Genomic DNA, 15,115 nt, shown 5'->3' with positions numbered 1-15,115 from the left:
GGTATGTGAAAGACTGCTGAGGAGGCATGAACTGCTACTGGAAGTTGCTGTTCTGTTGCTGTATCCCATTCACATTTTGTGCCGCTTTTGTGTGATGATCATGATTATGACCCCGATTATTCTCTGCCATCGGCTGTGTGCTCTATTGCCAAAGTGCCAAAACTTTTAAACTTGCCCCCCTGGTTAATGCTGCAAGTCATCAGGACATTTTTTTTCTGGGATGGCCACTTTTACCAGCCTTTCACCTTGGTTTTGTGAACTTCATCAATAAAACATAAATGATGGTTTATCATCTAATAAGTACACCTTTTGGAGTGCAGTTTTTTATTCAACAGAGCCCTCAGTTCAACAGAGAAGAAAGCAAAGAATAATGACGGATCTAGGGCAGCGTGCTTGCTCGTCATCTTTAGTTATTGTTTTGATTGAGAATGACACTGGAGTTTACACTCTGCAAGAAAAAACCACAAACAAGGCAAAGAAATATCTTCCACATGCTGTAGAAAGACAGCGCACACATCTTTAGCTCAGTACATAGTTTGGATGCTTTTTCTGTGGAATTAATTAAATAAACTTTGTGATTAGTTTCCATTACCATTCACTGTTATCTCAGGCGCTGTGTTTATATCTAAGGAAACTAACAAAATGTTAAATACATCTCCTTGAAGATAAAACATTTGCAAGCTATGTGACACTTCCTCAAGCCAAAATGGATGTGTTTTAAATTAAGTTATCGCTGAAGAGAAGTGGCAATCAACCTGTGTTGCATGTTATTTATATTGCTCATAATAAATAATGATACTTGACCAATGAGCTAATTTTACTAATGAAGTGACTTGAAATGAGATGTACCATCTAAATTAGTACTTATTTTTGTATTTATTGAAAATGGGATTTTTTTTAGATATTTTTGACATGAAATAAGACAAATACATTTGCTAAGACATTTGTAGAGTGTGCTTTTTTTTTAATAGGCTGGATTAATCGTGTTAATGGCTGTATTTAAGTGCTTTATCTGAGTTGTTGTAGCTTTTAGGTATTCTAAGGGGATTTTTAAATTTATTGTCTGTGTGATAAACACAAATGAGATAAGTTTCCTCTTCAACAAATCAAAATGTCTCTTCTCCATTTTTAATCCTCTGACACAGAATCTGTATGGCGTGGGATTGCACCCCTCTTATCAGAGTGGGCTGAGCAGAGAGTGTTGAAAAGCTTGTACTTTTAAAAATGAAGATTGACATGTAATGCCTTAATCGTAGATTGTGCTCCCGCATGCTTTTCTGTGGAGGAGAAGCTGATTTGAAGGACAAGAGCACGGTTTGACTGAATGATGCAATCACAGGTTGTCACAGTGAGTCAGAGTGAGTCGTCCTAAAGACAGAGTGACCATATATGGTCATAGATCTAGTTATTAGTTTACATAATGAGTATGCAACATGCTAAGGGATTTTTGCATCCTCATTAAAATTTTCCTAAAAATATCAGGCCACTATTAAAAGAGAGGCAGTATGAAATAATTTTATAGCTATAAGAATAATCAAAAATTTGCCCCAGTCTGTGGTGCTGAAAATAAAACAAACCATTTTTAGTGACACTTTCTGCACTTCAGGAAACTTGGTAGCTGTATGTTTGAAGTGCATCAAGCCTTCATCTCTGTGTAGCAAAAGCTGACATCCTGCTGAATATACTGCAGAGTTGTCAGACAAAGCTAAAAAAAAAAAAAAAAACGTCTTAACTCATATTCCATACACTCCCAACAGATAGCTATTATAGGGAAACCTTCACGGAAAATGTGTTTTTCCGGCTCCGGGGTTTTTCCCTTTCATTTAGACTGTCATTTCCTTCGGCAAATACCTCGGTAGTGATTATTCCATTAAGATCTGGGACAGTTCCCATGCTTTCTGTTTGAAGGCAGCGGATGAGACGTCTGTAATCACAAATCAAGTGAACGCGGTTGAGATGCAGGGCAGAGCTTTGTTTCTGCCGTAGTTTTTCATCTTTTTCATCTTAGCTGCTGTTTATGACGAGGATGAGTCAGTAAGGATGCTCCTTATCACATCCTCCAAGACTTTAATTAGCTTTTGCTTTTTGTATTTTGTTTGTTTGTTTTTTTTTTCCACAAAGTTCTTTTTAATGGAGGCTCTAACATCATTGTTTGTCGTAATTTTTGGTGCAATTAACAAAATGAAAACTTTGCTTACCAGTGCAGACTGTTGTGATGACAAGAATGTGCTTCTTTGAATTTCAGATTTTCATCATATGATAAATAAATCTGAATCTGACATTAATGTATTGGCCTCATAGAAGCATCCATTTTTGGTAAATATGATGGATGATGTCTGATTAAAGCACAGAAAAGGTAAAAACACCTTTTGTCTTTACATTGTCATAGATTTGAGTTTATAAGTTTTATGTCTTTTTTAGTCTTTGTACCATGACATCAATGCTGCCGACTTAATGATAGAGGGGGGACAGAGTCTGAACAGACGAGGAGATGGAGAGAACCCTTTGGAATGTTTGGAGAAGGGGAGGGGCGGCACACAGGAAGTGGCATAGGACTTGATTTAGCCAGAGGTCTGCGTGGGTGTCAGGGCACACGGACAGCAGAACCAGGGCCTTCAGTGCCGGCTGTCAGGCCAGCTGATTCTCCAGGCTGTTTGTGGGACTTTCCCCTCAGGATTTCAGTAGTAAGGATTTGGAGATGAATCTACTGAAATATTCACTGTACACAGAAAGTGGCTTCAAGGCTGGAAACTTGTCCATATAATACAAGAAAATGTGATTTAAATCATAAAGTAAGGTCATGTTTGCATTATAACTCCTGCCCTTGTTTTATTTTAACTTACTTTTAATTGTTATAATTTCTGTAGACAAAGGTTTATGGCATTTTGACATATAAAACATGTTTATTTATTTTTTTTCTGTGAAAAGTTTGCATAATGTGAGAATTTGGAATGCACGATATTGGCTTTGCTAATAGGAGATATGCCAAATTTTGGAAAACAGTTTTAACCGACAACGATATTGATACCGATATTTAGATGTACTTCAGACATAAGACTTCAGCCCTTAAAGCACACAATTACAATTTTTAAGATCAACAAATGAACAAATTTCAGTCCTTTAAACAAACTTAACAGTGTAATAAATGGAGATAAATAAAGAAAAACACTGAAAAAGAAAAAGAAAAACCTATTTAACTTATTGTTTAGCAGCCAATATTTACGGCTGATTTAGGCAGGTTTTTATAACCAAAATATCGTTTCTAAATATGTGCAGACATTTTTAATTCTACCAATATCAGGCTGATTTTATTGTGCCTCCTGAATGAGTATGTCTAGAAGAAACAAAAACTACCACTGTTTGGAGCTTCACCTCTAAATGCAGTTTCATTGGTACCTGAATAGAAGCATTCACAGTTAATACGGTGCAAAATTTAAAAATTCTGGCAATAAACACACTAAATATCTTGTATGAAAACTAATGTTTGCAATTTTTAAAACTATTTTTAAAGTGTGTATTGTTTAATCTTTATTTAACCAGATAAAGACCCGTTGAGATGAAGATCTCTTTTTCAAGGGTGACCTGGCCAAGAGGTCAGCAGCACACGTCATAATGAACAACACATGTTAAAGAGACAGGTTACAGTCAGTAATTAAACCATCATTTTGATAGTGCAAAGCTCATTTGCAATTGAAGTGCAGGAAATTGAGGTCACATTCAAGTATCTTTTTCTGAATAGTTTTCAAAAATCATTTTCCTATTCATGTATGATTTTATCAAAACGAGAATAACATAAAGAAAATTATCCGCTTCTGTGTAGCAATCAAGCGGCAACCCCTGGTCCTGAAAAATGAATTTAATACGGAAGTGAAAAAAATTGCAATACAACAACTGTCCACTTGAGGGTGGCTGCAGGAACACTGGAAGTGCTGTCTGGACACCTGTTAAAAAGCCGGTTTTTACTAGAGAAATAAACTGGTTCAAAAAACCAAGCCAGCTAATGTCTTGATGTGCTCTCACTGTACGGGGGTCAAATTTTTTTGCACCACAATGGTTTAGATTATATTTAGGAAAAACCTCACTGCAGACTGATTGGCGCGTCTCATTTGATCGACAGATAGTTCTACAGTCAGAAGCTACGTTTCTGCCAACCACAATGCTAGCTAGCTAGCTGACAGGAAGTCGAGCTTAGTGGGCGGGCCGTTATTTTGATCCAGTTCGGTTCGGTTGAGACCGCGATTTCAATATGGAAGCTGCCGCGGATTGGCTTTAAGAGCTGTTTGAGTCCGCCTATTGTAAGCAGACGGCTGACGTCACACGGGGGTTGTCGTGTTGTTCTCCAGTCTATGGTAGCAATTGATATCAAATTATTTCAATAAGAAACTCACCCATAAAGGATTTTCTAAAAGAATATCTACTTTATATGTCAATTCACTTACTAATAAACATGAACAAAATATTAAATGTATGGCTTTTAATCTAATAGTTTTGTCATAATTGTTTGTTGTCAACTCTCCCAAAGCCTTGATAAATAAATGTAATCCAGCAGCAGATATGCATCAATAAGGGTAGATTAACGTTGAGAAAAAAATATTTTTGTAATGTAATTGGTCATACCGTTAAATACTCATATCCTAGAAACATTTTAATGTCATAAAGGTAGGGTTTATAGCAGGATTGTTGAGCCATGCTGGATGAACTGCACCATAAAACTGCTAACCATTTGTACACGGAGCTGATGACAGCGTCTCAGTTATAGTCAGGATTATCAGAGGAAAAAATGCTGGAGGACTGATGAGTTTACTTAAGGTCAAACTCACAGAGGTGAACGAGGTGTGTTAACATGTAAACGTGTTTCTGACCTGTTTCTCTGCATTCCAGCAGCATCACTAAGACTCCTGCAGTGTAGATTAAAAGGAACCCTGCCTGTTAGATTTTGAACCAGTAAGATGTGTTTTTCCCTGGAGGATCAGCTCTTCATTTGTTCCCGCCCATCATTACACATTAATCAGCTGTCAGACTTGTTTGGATGGGTTTACTTCCTCCTTGTTCACGTTTCATTCTTTAAAAATTCCAGCAGACTGCAACACAACATGGTTGTTGGGGAGAATCTCACTGCAGGAGGCTCGCCTTGCTGAGATACTTTGTTTTTTGCTTGTGTTGACAAGGCATCGTACTGCATGGTGTCGTCTATACAACAATGAGGGCTCATTGTGCCTGCCTCAGAAATCATCCCACAGCTGCAGTGTTTGAAATGCGGCTGATGGCTTCCTGTCACACCTCTCTCTTTTAATCTGATTCTTCCCCAACTGGGCTCTCACACACAACACAACTTAAAGGAGAGACAAGAGAAAAAGGAAGAGATGCTCCAGATTAAGGAAGGCTGAAACTTTTATTTATTTATTTATTTATTTATTTTACATTTTCTCACTGGAATCCTCAGTCTTATTTTACTGATGGTGTCATTTTCTCTAATATCACCTTATCTTTCTGAGACACCTAGCACAAGCAAGGATTATGCATCCCTCTATTTTATCAAAACGATATTTCTAGATAATTTTCCATATTTTGTCTCACATACAGCTTTAATATGTATTTGTGTTATTTCTGTCTCATGCTTGAAGTGCTAAATTAATCCTCCTCAGACGCTCTTGAGGCCTGAACTAGCTTCTTCTACTTCCTCCTCCTTTAGCATCACGCTGTGTCTCTGAGAGGTCGTAATCTTCAGAGGTTTTCATTTCTGTAAAGTAAGATCTGCATAACCCCAGTGTTTGATCCAACCCATATTTTGAAAACTAATATGCATTACCCTTGGAAATTCACTGAAGAGGCGGCTATTTCTACATTTACACATCTTCAAATGTAAGCAGTGTAGGACTCAGTCTTTGTCTGTTCAAGTGTGTCAAACTCTGAGTGACCACTCACCTTTGTTTTTCCTTGGATTATCAAACTTCATGTCAGTTCTCTCTGCAGACTTTAAAACTTTAAATATATTTTAGAGTATAGAAAATACCCAGGACATGGAAAAAAAACATCAAAAATTAAAATAAAACAACAAAATATGGACAAATTTGAATCTCATTGCATAGTTTAATGAACAGACAATTAACATGCTAAATTTGCATAATATGCAAAAAGTACGCTTATTAAGGCAGATTTACACATGAAGTAATCACAAAGTCAGCTGTGGGGCAACAAATATGCAGAATATAACTTTTTGTGCAAATTTCAGGTGCAATTTAAGCTATATTATCAATATAAGACTATGTGCATGCAGGGCAACTCATAGTATACTGTGTGACTGTATGATTACAGCTTGTATTTCAGAGGAAATATCACTTTTGCTTGCATTTTACAATGGTAGTTTCACTTTTGAAAATTAGATTCAGTATTTCAGCTCAAAAACCGATCTTTACACCAGCATCTTGGAGCATCTTATATGATGGTTTTAAAAAATTCCATCCATCCATCCATTTGCTACATCGTTTATCCCGATGGGGGTGGTGGTGGTGGTGGGGCGGGGGGGTGGTTGGAGCCTATCCCATCTGTCACTGGGCAAGAGGTCACACCCTGGACTAGCCGGCTGTCAGTCGCAGGGCTGATGTGTAGAGACAGACATCCAGGCATGCTCACATTCCCACTCACACTTTTTTGGTGGTGGGAGGAAGCCGGAGTACCTTGAGAGAATCCATGAATGCACGGGCAGAATATGCCAACACAGAAAGGCCCTGACCAGGAAGGGAACCAGGAAACTTTTAGCTGTGAGGCAACAGCGCTAACCCCTGTGCAGCTGTGCAGCTATTACAAAATTTAAAAAAAGATAAATCATTGAAATGCATCCAGGTGTTACACCACACCTTTTCCCCTTTAAACAAGCCTGTAATGGAATACTTAATTCATTTCTGAGCACAAGGTCACAGAAATATGATTACAAGTCTTTCTATGCTCACTGCTTTGTAACAGCATTTTTTGTGGTTTTAAAAGCCCCATCAAAGTCTTTTAGAGACAAAAAGGATCCAGTATGTCAGTTTTTGCCTAATTTTTGTACACAGATCCCCAATTATTCTTCCAGCACTGTAATACTTTGTCTCTTGATGTTATCATGCTTAACCAAACCTTGAGGTGCTTTCACACCTGAATCATTTAGAGAAGTAGTTCTTAAATAGGGGGTTATTTCTGACTTGCAAGCACAGCAGTTTCACTCTAATGTCAAACCAGACAATCAAGGGAGGAAATCCCCCCCACGCTCTTCACATGGGGTGATTTTTTTTTCTGAAACACACATACAGTGGAGTTATCTTTTCTGAAAAAAAAAAAAAAAAAAAAAAAAAACAGACGATGGTTGAATAAGGTTAAATAATACATATTTTAAACAGACTGATATTAATGTTGATGCCTCTATTTGACTTTTAATGTCGACTTGATTTGTAATTTTAAACAATGGCAGAGTGACAGCAGGCTTTATCTGAACAAAATGACTCAAAATAAGCCAAGAGTTAGTAGAAAGATAATTTTATAGGGAGTCAGTGCATGGAGGCTTATAAAGGAGTAACATTATCAGTGTTCCTAGTTCTTGTCAGTCCATGTGCTGCAGTATTTTGGATATGTTAAATGGTCTTTAGAGACTTGTTAGGACAGCCTGATTAAAGAGAATTACTGAAATCCAACAAAGAGGTATTAACTGCAAACACATTGTGCATTTCAAGTCTTACTGTAAACCTACCTTTTAAAAAGAGTCGGAAATGTTGTCAAGTTCTGATAAAACTGGTGCTTTAGCAGCATCCAAGCTAATATCTTCCGCAATAATTGCACTGGCCTCTTGTTGCTGCTTGCTTACGTCACGACTCTGCCGCGCCTGAAAGTACCGCTCCTCGTCGCTGATTGGTCCTGTCACTTTCTAACTGGGCCCAAATGGTTCAGATGGGAGCTTTGCAAGATGGATTCGCCAGTGAGAAACATGGAAACGGGCATATCCATCTGCTCTGCAAGGTTATGTTAAAATAAAGTGGCTTGAAAAAAAGATGTCACTGGCTGTTAGATTTTTGAAAGTGGCAGGTAGACATAAAAGTTAATTTCCCACCCTGCTTTACAGTACAAGTAAACTAGAGTCCTGAGTACTTCCTCTTCCAATCATCAACAATCCTGAACACTTCTCTGTCTTTGTAGGGGTGCTGATGAGCGAGCAGTCTCGTCCACGCCGGATGATGCTGCTGGTGAACCCTCAGAGCGGGAAAGGACAGGCTCTCACTCTCTACAACAACCACATCCAACGCATGCTCAACGAGGCAGGAATCCCACACACACTGGTCATCACTGGTGAGTAATAGTATGCACTTCATGGAGGTAAACAGTACAGCAAATCAATAAATGATCGCTTAAACACAAAGGTTGGTGTGGATTCATTTTACATTTCTAAAAATGTATTTTTTTTTTGCCTGCTTTGGGGTGATTGTAACAGAAGCTTTATTTGCATCTGATACACATCTGCAGGACTAGGAAGTGGTTAGTTTATCCAATGGAGGAGGGAGGCTTAATTTCCCTACTGAATATGTCCTTACACTCTCAAGTGTCCTTGGGCGAGATATTTAATCCTCCTGCTCCACGAGGTCAAAGACAGGTCTGTAGTAAATAAGTAAAATCTATCTGGAAAGTTTCCTCCAGTGGTTTAGCTCAATGCCTTTGTTCTTTGGTAAATGAATAAATTCATCTTGAATGACAAAATATTGATACTTTTTTCTTATTGTATCTCTTTGTAGCAACACTGAAGATCACATGCAATCTCATTGTGATTGTATCATCCAGCATCATCTTTGTCAAACCTTATCTGACAAGCACAGTCAGCTCTTACAAGAACAGCAGTGACAACAAATACACGCCATCAGATAAGCACAGGCCACAGTAGCACAAAAAAATAACGCCTCCCTTCGTGTCCCAGTGCCCCTCCTCTTGATTAAATCCTCTTCATGCTGTCACCATCCGTACACTGAACTACCTCTGACCCAAATGAGAACTGAGCTATTGCGTAATGATAAATATGTACACACACTCAAACACACATATGGATTAAGACACGTCCGTGATAAGCACACATTTGCACAAAATCCCTTTTTGCCTTGATTTGATGTGTGATATAATCTCTCAGGACCACATATTGATTTATTTCTAATCCACACAGTGTGGCAGTGATCATACAGAGGTGCACACTCATGGTATGAAAACATCAGCCTGATCGGTTCAGTTATTTCTGTAGTGCTTCTCTCTGCTTTTATTTGGAGTTTCACCCTCCTCCTGGGCTTGTTCATAAATCATTGCAGCACAAGATAGCAGACAGAAAAAAACCCATGTCTTTCATCGTTGTAGGATGAGGTGCAGAGACGGAGAACAGACAAAAATACACACACGAGAACTCATCCCCCAGCTATTGTGCTGAAAACACCAGAAACTGAGCTTTCTGACAGGAGTGGTACTTTTTGACAAGTTAATCCAGGAGAATACATAAAAGTAGCTTTAATCCCTCAAATCTGCATCTATATGAAAGAGCATGACGAGTGAAAAGGAACATTAAGATAGCACAGATAGACTGCCACTGTAATCTCTGCCAAATGGCCTATGGCCTCAGTGATGCCTCACAGAGGAGTATTAAGATCTTTTTGTTGTTTTGCAGATTAGTAATTCCTCAACATATTCGCCAGCTCCAGTGTGTGAGAAACAATCTGCTCCAAGCATTTCAAGTAATTCTCCACTGGTAATGTTATTAATTATTTAAAAAACAGAAATCGTTAATTAAACATTAACTCAAAACAAAAACTTTCCTTAGTTCTCTGTTTATCCTCATTTAGATTCTGTTTTCTACCTTCAAGAATAAAGGTGCCCTGATAAATCCTGCTGATGACTGAAACTGACTGATTTTCAGGCTGTGTGGTTGAGGTGATGTCAATCTCACACACACAAAAGCCGTTTAAAACACTAATGCAACAAGTAAGCTAACATTCTTTCAGTATGACTGTGACATTTTTGGTTATACTGAAACACTTAAATATGCTCAGCATGTATGAATGTGGGTAAAAGATTTACCCTGGTGTGAGTCTGACTTTGCAGGAAATATTCTAGATTGATGTTGATAATAATAGATAGAAAACATGATACTCCGATCTCTGAGGCAGTTAAAAAGACAAAAGTAGAAAAATAAGAAACAGTGAGCAATAGCCTAATGAAACAGTAAGTTTTTTTTTTATTTAACGGTTCATAATTTCACATCCATCTCTTGAAATGATGTCCACTCCTGGTAAAACTGCCCCTATAGCTACATGCATGCTAATCTGAAGCTGCTCTCACCAGCTGCCCTTGTTTACAGGCTTTCAGTACAACTAAACCACTCCCATAGCTACTGCCTCTTTCTCCTTAAAAGACTGATTGGTCATGTTACTCTGACCAGGAACAAGGGTTTTAGTGTAAAAATGCAAGATGGATCCACCTGATGACAGACATGGAGTCTTGGCAGTTATCGGCTTTGAAAGGTTAAATTTCTCGAGGAGTTTGGGAGAACACAGCTGAATAAGACTAAAGCAGTAAAATTTAGTTTCTGTTATTCGATTCAATCACATTAAATATCTGGGAATAAAGACAGTGTAAATGATGTCTTTGTAAAGCTTAATTTAAACTTACTCTAATAGAATACTGGTATGTTTTTTGATTAACTTTGCATACTGATACTTCCATCGCAAATTGTGGTATAAAATCACAGGAGAATATAGGCAATAACTTGCAGAATAACATGAGATTTTTTTTTAACTGAGATTGAGAGATGGCTGTGTAACACTGTGCTGTTCTGAAGGGCTTTTTTTGTATGAACAGTTAACAGTCAATATTTTATTGTGAAGATACCTATTCTTTATTTACTACAGAAAAGTTTTAGAATTTACGGTTTCAGTTGCAAATACATTTTTTTCAATCAAAATGATATTTCCTAAAATCTTTATCAGCAGGTTGGACTTTGAAAATCATAATTAGCCAAAAATCTCTGCAACTCTCAGGGTCAAAGGAGTTCCCATTAAAGGGATCAAAATGCAGTGAGACTGCTGTTTTTTTCTTACTTGAAAGAATTGTAATTTATTCACTAGGCATGCACAGTATTGTCAGCATTAGCAGATAGTGGCTCAAAAAGCTAATTCTTGCAAATGAGGGTATGAAGATTTCTAATACCATTTTTTCCTTCTCAATACTGATTCTGATACCAAAAGGTATTGATCTTATATTGCGCAATCTTTTCTTGACCGACTGTGCTGTGGAAAACTGGCCTATTGTTTTAGCCCTACAGTGAACTCAGTCAGAACAGACAGAAAGGCAATGTACAGCCTCTCTGTGACACTTAGAATTGTTTTTCCTGCTAATTGTAGTGAGTTTAACTGCTAAATATTGAAATAACAATGATTCTCATTTCTCGCATAGACCTAAATCACCCATCTTCAGTCGTCTTCATCACTTTTGTACTGTCTTTGGGTAGGGATGTAAGTATACACTCAACCCATGATATGATTCAAATCACAATTTAGAAATAAATTTTAAAATATAGCAGCCACCACTGCACTCTATGAAGTGGTGGCTGCTGAGTGCTGTTGGAAGAAAACTTCAGCTCATCTCACTTGTCCCTGTAAATGGCTGGTGTGGGGTCCACACAGACCAGTTTTGATGGCCAAATTAAGAGTGCGGGCAAGCACGTGTTGTGCTAGTTTGACTAACTCGCTGCAGCATTTAGCTAGTGAGTTAGCAATAACAACAGTACCATAATTTCTAGGGATGCGCAATATTGGATTTTTGCTGATATCCGATATGCCGATATTTCAAAACTCATTTTGGCCAATACCGGTATTTAATTACATTTTTTCCACTGTAAAAAACACCAATTTCATCCTGTACTAAAAAATATACATATTTCTAAATATTGGTAGTCTATTTTTTTATCGAAACAGACAAAGCATTTGATTTTTAATGGATATGATGGATGTATTGTTTCTTTTTTTCAAATACAGCCATACACTAATGAAAAACTTACAGTAATGTTTTTGGGTTACATGTGCATTACATACTGCCTGTATTTTTAACAGTACAGCCAAAGTCATCTGCGTCTTTGAGGGCAATAAAAAGCAGCAAAATAACCTGCTGACACTGAGCTCCACAGTGCAACAAAGAAATAGCTTATAAATTTTAATTGATTTTCCTTATTACTCAGCCAGTTTGCAGGATGGCTCCCTGAAATACTCCTGAAAAAGTGCTTTAAATAACAGCAACAACAGCAAGAAAAAAGAGAGATTCTTAAATGCAAAGATTCTAGCTATAGTTCAAAGCTTAAATATGATTTTACATTTTTGACTCAAGATGAACAAAAGAAATAAAACTTTAACTGAAGTAGTTCTACTGATTCTGCTTTAAACAGCACAAACTAACTAAGCAACCAAGTTTAATGGGCATTTCACTGTAAACAGCTCTGTAACATCCCAGTGACACCCACATCTCCAATGTTGGACACACCTTTGTGCACCTTTGAGTGTGCACAGGAAACTTGGCACACAGACTCCCATCATTGCTTTTGCCATGTTTTGCACACTGTCACGTAGAACGACATGCTCTCTGTTATCCATACCCGAAACATGTTATCAAAAGCGGCTGCAGCTGCAGCTGCTGAGTGAGCACTCCTGTGAGTGCAGGCCAGGCTTTTTAATAGTGAAATCCTAATATCCACTGAGGCAGTGAGGCTCAACAGGGCGAACACTTTATGCCTTTATATCCGTGGTGAAGCTAATATGTTTAGCTTTAACGAGGAGCTTATCTATGTGGCTTGATACAAAGTTTTGCTGTTCAGGTAAGGCTATAAGCGCCTGCTAGGTATAACGTAGCTGAGCTTTAAATGCATAAGCCATGCTGCATCGATTTAAATCCTCTTTTATTTGAATGGCTTTTTAGCCAAATCAGGATACATCTTTACATCTCTATCTTTGGAAAATTTCTCACATTATTGGAGTGCTGCCTTCAAACTTTGCTGCTGCAGAGGGTCCTTTTCTTCTTTGTTTTGGATACAAAATTGATGCCTTCCTTGTGATGCATCCTCAAATGTATTATCAGGTTGCTTGTGTTGAAGTTGGAAAACAATACAATACTGTATTGGATTGGTGCATAAACAAGTGTTGCTATCTATTACCCGCAGTATTGGACATATTTCCAATACTTGTATAGAAATCAGACCAATGCAATTTACAGCTGATATATATTAGCAAAACATATAGACAGAAGATACATATATGTTTATGAAGTTTACAGGAAATCAATAGAGTTTCCTCAAATGATTTTGTCCCCTTGATTATTTCCATTCCTTAAACTTCAAAGTGTTCTTTAGTTTTAGGTCTGAACTTACTGGTTTGAATTTTTAGTGTTTGCACTTTGTCAGGATTTTCTCAGGGAACCACTGCATCAATCTGCAGTTTACTAAAGAGAATAAATTTCAATAATGGGTCAGTTCTAGTACAGGAGGGACCTGGTTTTCTTTTAGATATAATATGGAAGCATCAGTTTAACATTGGCTCTGGTCAATATCGATTCTGGTTACTAACATCAGCTGCTGGCCAAACATGTAAAATGAGCAGATATCAGTTACCAGTGTTTGTTTGTTGTGCCCAGTCATTGTTATGCTGTCATCTGGTATTTATAGCTGCTAAATCAAATAAAACATTTTTCACAGGGCAGGAGAATCGACCAGTTAGACAAACTCTGATCTACTTTTGTTGTCAAACGCGATTGAAAACGTTGGCATACTCGGAGTTGTTCACCAAAAGAAGTAATGAAAAAAAAACCCATTGGTATCGACATCATCAATGGCTAAATTGTCACGTTAAACATTGGCTTTAGTATTGGCCCTAACTTTTACAATCGGTGCGTCTTTAAAAAAAAGAGTTTTCTTAATGTCATCAGCTCACATGAGTGTGGAAATTATGGTATACTGGATATCAGCAACAATCTAATAATGTGCACCTCTGATATTGACCAGACAAATTTTTAATGGTTCAGAAATAGGATACCTTATTCTGTAGTTCAAACAAATATTTGATCATTTGGCAGCCATACGATTCAGTCTCCTAATGTCCTGAAGCTTTTCTGTAAGTCAAGTTTTTACCTCTGGAGATTTACGGTGGCAAAATTCTCCTTTATGGCCAAGAATGAAATAAGAATGAAAATTCAAAAAACTTAAATCCAGAGAGACTAATAGCCTGATAAAATAAAGTAGAAAAAGAACGATGGCTCAATGATGGCTGCTGTCAAAACTGATTCAAGATGAGCAGAATAAATGTAATTAGATACAGTCATATCAAACCAGTAAAAACACAAACTTTTCTCTTTTTAATGACTTTTACTGCTTTGGATTTGAATAAATTCTTAACATCCATTTGGGATCAAAGACTGGTTTCTACAAAGCAGGGTCCGACATTAATGACTGCCTGAATGCCGGGGCAACTCCAGGCAAGCAAAACTTGTAAGGACTTGCCTGATCAGGCAAGCATGACTCTGAGCTTTTCTATTCATTAATTTTATTATTTTCCTCTCTCGTTTCTGTTACTACGTAGCCCTTGAGTAGCCAGATGCAGTGTGTTGCTGCCTCATTGGCTGAGCGTGTCTGCTGACGTGCAGACAGCTGCACAAACTTTAACTAAAAAACTTTATGAAGGTAAACACTGTCATCAGTAAAGATTCATGGTAGGTCACATCAATAAATCTGTTATCAACATAAAGAAGACAGGCTTTAACTTCCAAATTTAAACATTTATTATTTTGAATACGTATTTTATTACCGTCGGATGTGCTCGACGGTGGAGCGTGTGTAAGAGAAGAGAGCAGAGGAAGTCCACCGGTGGTACATCTCTTCAGTAAGCTCATTCATTGAGGTGTGCTGTCTCGTTTAATCTGAAGCTTCCCATTTCCTCGTTTTAACTTTTTCTCCATCCACTTCCTGCCGATGCTCTCACACACCCATGTCTTTTAACAATTATGCCGATGCGTGTCATCAATGAGCATAACACACACGGTCACGGATCACATGTGGAGATAACGTCATATCTAGTGAAATTTG

The 15,115-nt window shown here is 37.7% G+C and overlaps 1 protein-coding gene across 1 annotated transcript in view; it reads left to right on the top strand.

The window, feature by feature from the left end:
- The window catches only part of LOC121508668 (sphingosine kinase 1-like), a 54,242-nt gene that overhangs the window by 13,843 nt on the left and 25,284 nt on the right, over positions 1 to 15,115 (top strand). The window contains exon 2 of the mRNA XM_041785661.1: positions 8,167 to 8,316. Within this exon, the coding sequence (XP_041641595.1) occupies positions 8,167 to 8,316 (150 nt within the window). The remainder of the gene's footprint in view (positions 1 to 8,166; positions 8,317 to 15,115) is intronic.

The sequence above is a fragment of the Cheilinus undulatus genome, linkage group 4 (genome assembly GCF_018320785.1).
Source record: "Cheilinus undulatus linkage group 4, ASM1832078v1, whole genome shotgun sequence".
Classification (NCBI taxonomy): Eukaryota; Metazoa; Chordata; class Actinopteri; order Labriformes; family Labridae; genus Cheilinus; species Cheilinus undulatus.
This window is presented reverse-complemented; position numbering and strand designations above follow the sequence as displayed.